Raw genomic sequence first — 6000 nt, 5'->3', positions numbered from 1 at the left:
GAACTTAAATTTGCTTTAGATTATTTAAAAAGAAAAAGAGAGAAAAACGACTTTTGTCTCATTTCTTTAACCGCTCTTGTGCCACTTTGCAACACTTCAGGAACGTGCAAGTGGTTCTTATTTCAGAGGACATAGTTTTACTGATGATTGAACAGTCTTGAAGGAAGGTAATGCAGTTATTAGAATAAATTTGATTAGATCAAATCAATCAGAGCGGTAAAATTGGTGTGTTGTAGCAGTAAGTAGCAACGTGACACATATAAGAAATTATTTTACAGAAAAAAACACATTTATGTATACAACATACATCAACAAAAATATACATGATTTATTACATTAAATGTAGAAAATCAATTGGTTGTTCTACTCAGTGTGATTGACAGGAGAGATGATCAGAGGGGCAGAGTTTTTACCACCCTTGTTTATACAAGGACTAAAGTATGGGTAGAGTTTCTCAGTGAAGCAGCAGCCAGTAAAGGAGTAGATAAGAGCTGCAGCATCAACGTCATAAAAGGAGACCAGACCCTCCTCATAATCCACAAACACCCCCACCTTCTCAGGCTGAGACTTCAGAGAGAGACGGACTGAAGGGAGAGCAAGAGCTTTGTACTCATTTTGATTCCTCAACCATATCATCCAGAAACCTTTCTGAGGACTCCGTGCATTCTCTCTCCAGGTGATCGACTCTCTGGCCACTCCTAAATCCCAGCCAGTCTTCCCTTTAACCTGAACCTCGTAGTAAAATCTTCCTGAAGAGAAACTCTGCTTTGCTAAGACATAAACACAGGTTGCAAATCTCTCTGGGTTGTCTGAGAGATTCTTCTTTTCATCAACATGTTTAACTTGTTTTCCATCATCAGACAGGAGGAGGTTGGGATGTGCTGTATCAGGATCGAGTGTCACATCCACTGCATACTGCTGGACCCTCTTCAGCTCGGCCTCAAGCAGCTTCTTCATCTGTTTACTGAGCGTCTCCTCCAGCTGATTCACAGCTCTCCTCACAGTCCCCTCATATGAAGGTGGACGGACGCTGACTTCTGTCCAGTCCTTGGTGGGTGGAGCAGCGTTCAGGGACGGGAGGCTTTGGAGGAGGTGGAGGTGGTCTTCAGAGCGTGAGAGCTGCTCCACCTCAGAGCTTCTCTTCTTCAGCTCAGAGATTTCCTGTTCCAGCTCTTTGATGAAGCCTTCAGCCTGTTTCTCTGTCTCTCTCTGCTTCTCCTTGATCGTGTCGATGAGCTCGGCCTGGCTTCTCTCAACAGACTCCTTCAGAGCGCTGAAGACCTGAACACCACCTGCTATCTCTCTGTCTGCATCTTCCTTACTGAGCTCCACTGAGCGTTTGATCTCCTGAATCTTCAGTCGTCTCTTCTGGATCATCTGCTGAGTTTCAGCCTCTGTCTTCCCCAGCTCGGCCTTCTTTCCTTCATATTCTTCTTTCAGAGGAACAACATCATGTGTCTTGTGGTCTAAAACAGTGCAGAGCATGCAGACACACATCTGGTCGGTCTTACAGAACAGCTCCAGCAGTTTATCGTGCTTCGTACACATCCTGCCTTCCAGGTTCTCCACAGGGTCGATCAGCTGATGTCTTTTCAGGCCTGCCATTGTCAGATGAGGCTCCAGGTGAGTCTCACAGTAGGAGGCCAGACACACCAGGCAGGACTTCAGGGCCTTCACTTTGGTTCCAGTGCAGACGTCACAGGGAACTTCTCCTGGTTTGGCAGCTTGTTGCTCTGAGCTACTGCTGCTGGCTTTCTGTTGAGCTGACTGTCTGAACTGAGCAGCCATCTCAGAGATGAAAGTGTTGACCTGCAGCTCAGGTTTTGTGTAGAAAACCTTTTTACAGTTGGGACACTGATACGGGACATTAATATTCCAGTGTTGAGTGATGCAGGTTTTACAGAAGTTGTGTCCACATGGTGTGCTGACTGGATCAGTGAACACATCCAGACAGATGGAGCACAGAAACTGATCTTCAGTCAGCAGACAGCTGGCAGCAGACATATCCACACTCTGAGGACAAGAAGGATGAAAAAAAATGAACAGTTAAAATCAAGGCCAACTGGACTTTGTTGAAGATACTTGAAGTGTCTTAAACTTTGAACACAAAGCAATTGTGTCATTTGTGGAAACTCATTCTGTAGGTTACATGTGGTGTGAAAAGGTTGAAAAGTGAAGTTTACTGTAAAGGGAGTTTTGTAGCCCACTGAGCCATAGATACAGGATGTTCTTACATGTGTTGCATTGACTGTTAGAGCATGCTGTAGACTCCAATATAAGAAAAATAAAAGTGTCCTGTCACAACAAGGTGCCCTTACAATCCTTCAGTGCTTTGTTCCAAACTAAATTCACCTTGTGCCAAAAGAATAACTAATCAGACCCAAACCTGAAGGGCAACAAAACCTCACCTGCAGAGCAGAAAGAGGTAGAGCAGCACTGGAAAAGCACGACAGTTTATATATATAAAATGAAAGTGAAAGTTAGTGTGAGTGTCAGCAGACCTGCAGTCGAGACAAGTCTGTTTCTCACTAAAAGAAAAGTTAGGCTGACTTAACAACACAGCAGAGTCTTTGTCAAACAAGCACAGTTGATAATATTTACTGTGTTTCAACACTAACAAATCTCTGACATCATATCTTTTATCTGGTAAAACAGATGTAAAACAGTCAGATTCTGGTTTGAACTAAACTATGACCAAATACTGAGTCAGAGCATTTTGGCTTTGTAGGGCCGTGTACTCACCAGGGTTTGGCAGAGATTCTGCTGTTTTGTTGAGAAAAACCTGATGGATTCAGTTGAAAGTTTCTTTAGAGAGAAACAGAGAGACTTGTCTCGACTGCAGCTCTGCTGTCACTCAGACACACTTTCACTTTTTTTGAGAAAATGTGACGTTGTAGCTCTCCTCTTTCAATGTTGCTCCTCCCTTCGTTCTCTGTCTAATTTTGTTAGATTTCTTTCGTTGAAATAAAACTGGTTCCTTTGAATCTGATTAATTTTGGTATCCGCACCAAAACTCAGGTCTAATATTGGTACTATTATCAAAAATGTTGAAACATTGTTCCTCAGCAGTGAGTGGTCTGTTTTCCTTAATGGCAGTGAACATAACCCCACGGTGAAGTGCAACAGGATGAAATCCCGGAAGGTGCAGCGGCGGCCGGACATTCAAACAACAACGTGAACTGATGAACACATGATGAAGTGAACTGTTGATGATTTTGGACTCTGAAGCAGCGAACGACTGTTAAACGGCTTCAGAGTGAAAAGTTAAAACAACAGTGACAGCAGCCAGTTGCAGCAGCTGATCACACTCATCCTCCTGCAGGTTTATGCGTCACTAAATGAAAAAACATTCTGAGGATTCAAAAGCGGACACAAGACAGATGTCAAAAACACAAGCAGGTTTATTCCTAAAAGAGCACAACGTAAAACAGATGGTTGGGGAGGGAGCGGAGGTTTCCAGACTAAGTGGGGCTTGACTATGGCATCCTTCAGCTCAGTTCTGGGCAGACTGACTGGTAGGCAGGCAGACAGGCAGGCAGACGGGCAGCGTCTCAACACTAAGGTGGTAACTGAGATAGACAAAAAACAGGACGTTAAGTACAGGTTTCAAAAACATTCGACAAGACTGTAATTCTAAGAGTTAGCCGGAGCAATTGTACCACGGGAGGTAAACTGACGAACTGGCGAAGAGTGGAAGCTGAACCGTTGTTTGGAGGGATCTGGATGGACTAGGATGGGAGCTGACATGAACAGGGATTTTAACTTGTCAAAGGCCTCTTGGGTTTAAGTTACGCAATTACAGCAATGTATTGCTTTTTGCTCTAATGCAGTTATATAACACATTACTAAAAAGAAATCGGTACTATTTTACCCTTTACAATCTCAGTAAGGCATGTTACAACTCATTTAAGTTAAGTGATTTTTTTTTATAATTCAACAACACCTTGAAACATTTTTGCACCAGAAAAACAAATCCATGAGTAAAAGAGTAACGTTATTTCCTGTTGCGGGAATCTGATGGTCGAGTGCAAACTAGAGGGAGCTCAGCTCCTCTTAACAAGACGGTAGCTCCCCTGATCTATAGGCTGTGTGTTTGTGCTTTAACTAATTACTTTCATAATTGGAGAGGCTGCTGTCAGTTCACCCTGACCGATCCTGTCGGAGTGTTGGGAGATTCAAATAATCAATGACGTTATGCGGCTGTACCTCGTGCGTAAATGCACGCAGCGTCTTTCTTAATGGGGAGACGATTCATCCTATTTCTAGCGTTTGGGGGTGTAATTGCAGAATGATGAGACACCGATGCACAAGTATAAATGCATAGGTATGTGTGCAGCCTACGGTGTAGCTACGCACATAGACCTTTTGCAGGAGCATAAATCAAGCTTAACGCAACATCAAACTGGGATGCCAGAGTGGAAATTCAGGGATGGGTTGCTGGTAGGAGAAATAATCTTCCAAGATCAATATTGTCGTAAAACTTCAATTAATAGCCCGGGCAGCTTAAATAACTGAACTCACCCTGCCCCTATCTGGAACAGGCTTCTTTTTGGGACAGGCCTTTATTCATTTATCATTCCGGTATATATTATATGAATAATACTTTGGTGCTCATTGTTTTTTGTCAAATAAACCAAATTGTGTAGAATGTAAACAATCTAAGGATGTGTAGCATGTCCCTACTGACAAAGGTTTAAACATTTATATTGGTATGTACAATCTAAGCAGCTTGGAATCAGCTCAAGTTGGCGACCCAGTGTGCTTGAAGAGGTTTTATCCATCTAAAGAACTTCTATAAAAAGTAGACACGGCCTGCGTTTATTTGTCAAAATGTGCAACCACATCAGGACAGTAAAAGGGACAGGCATCTAATTAGGACTAGGCTTTTAATTGAATTTTTACAGTATTACAGTTGGTGTCTCTTTAAAATGAAGGGAAGGAAAGATTTCATTTCATGAAATGCCTGTTGCTTCCACTCCTCCGCTAGCATCTCAGGTGGGAGACACGAGGAGAGGATGCTATAGAAATCAACTAGATACAAACTTTTTAAAAACACAATTTTATAAAAGCTTAAAGAGTTTTGCTACATTTTTCAGACTTTGAGTTTATGAGTTTTAACATAGCCTACTCTTTAAATTCATATACAAATGCAATGAAATTGGCAGTAGCCTTTGTTATTTTGTGACTAATGAATATGGACTGTTCCCTGTAAGATCAATACATTTAGAATTAACTCAGTATGACATTTATCATGTTCAAAATACGGATATTTATACACTCACATAATATAATAGTTTGAGTTCAAAAAGTCATTGAATGTACACAGTGGTAACATAGATGCTGTAACTGAGAAATGAGAAAAGCCCACAGATTCCACTGAGGTGAGCGACAATTAGAGCTGATCAGCAACAGCTGTGTCACCAGCACGACAGGCCTTTTTAAACCCCACATGCAGCACAGGTGGCATCTTCATTTGGAGACTGGAACAATGGGAGCTCTTTGGGCCTTGCTTGTTTGCGCGCTGACTGTGTGGTTTACCAAAGGTTTTTTTTTTTTTTTATATTTTTTCTCTTTAAAGCATAGGCTGTGTTTAAAAATTGGTAGTGTTGTAGCCTACAGCAAATGTAAATGTAAGGTTACTCTGCTTTGAGCGTAAGCTATGCCTTCCCATTAGCTTTGAAAATTCCTGAAATATCATTCAGCTGTAACAAAGTGTTGTATTGGTGAATAACAGCGAGTGTGCTTTCCTATAGGCTCTGGTTTGCCAGTTGGAGGCACAACAGAAATTCAAGATGATGAGCTGCAGAGAGGTAAGAACACTTGTGGTTGTTAAAATTAATTTTTAATGTCACCTGTACAACAAATTGTGTTTCTTTTTTTTCTTTTTTTTTTTTTTTTTTGTTGCAACAAGATGCTGATGGAGGTGAGTAGATTCTGTCTTATATTTGTAGGGTTAAGTAAACGTGTTACTGGGATTTCACAGTAAACTACATTAAGTAC

At 41.6% G+C, this 6000-nt stretch overlaps 1 protein-coding gene across 1 annotated transcript; it reads right to left on the bottom strand.

The window, feature by feature from the left end:
• Positions 1-308: 308 nt before the first annotated feature.
• Positions 309-2870, bottom strand: LOC119893289 (zinc finger protein RFP-like). Its single transcript, XM_038705331.1, has 2 exons — positions 2743-2870; positions 309-2013 (listed from the first exon to the last, which is right to left on the bottom strand). Exon 2 carries the CDS (start codon positions 2002-2004, stop codon positions 364-366), a length of 1641 nt encoding a protein of 546 aa, XP_038561259.1. The 5' UTR covers positions 2005-2013; positions 2743-2870; the 3' UTR covers positions 309-363.
• Between the last annotated feature and the right edge of the window lie 3130 nt (positions 2871-6000).

The sequence above is a fragment of the Micropterus salmoides genome, unplaced genomic scaffold (assembly GCF_014851395.1).
Source record: "Micropterus salmoides isolate LMB-PRFRI ecotype aquatic unplaced genomic scaffold, ASM1485139v1 Ms_hic_scaffold_8, whole genome shotgun sequence".
NCBI lineage: Eukaryota > Metazoa > Chordata > Actinopteri > Centrarchiformes > Centrarchidae > Micropterus > Micropterus salmoides.
The sequence above is the reverse complement of the archived record's forward strand: the minus strand, read 5'-3'. Positions and strand labels throughout refer to the sequence as shown.

What these genes read in the sequence shown, in the direction of transcription:
- LOC119893289 (XM_038705331.1), bottom strand. Translation starts at nt 2,004, where the DNA reads ATGTCTGCTGCCAGCTGTCTGCTGACTGAAGATCAGTTTCTGTGCTCC.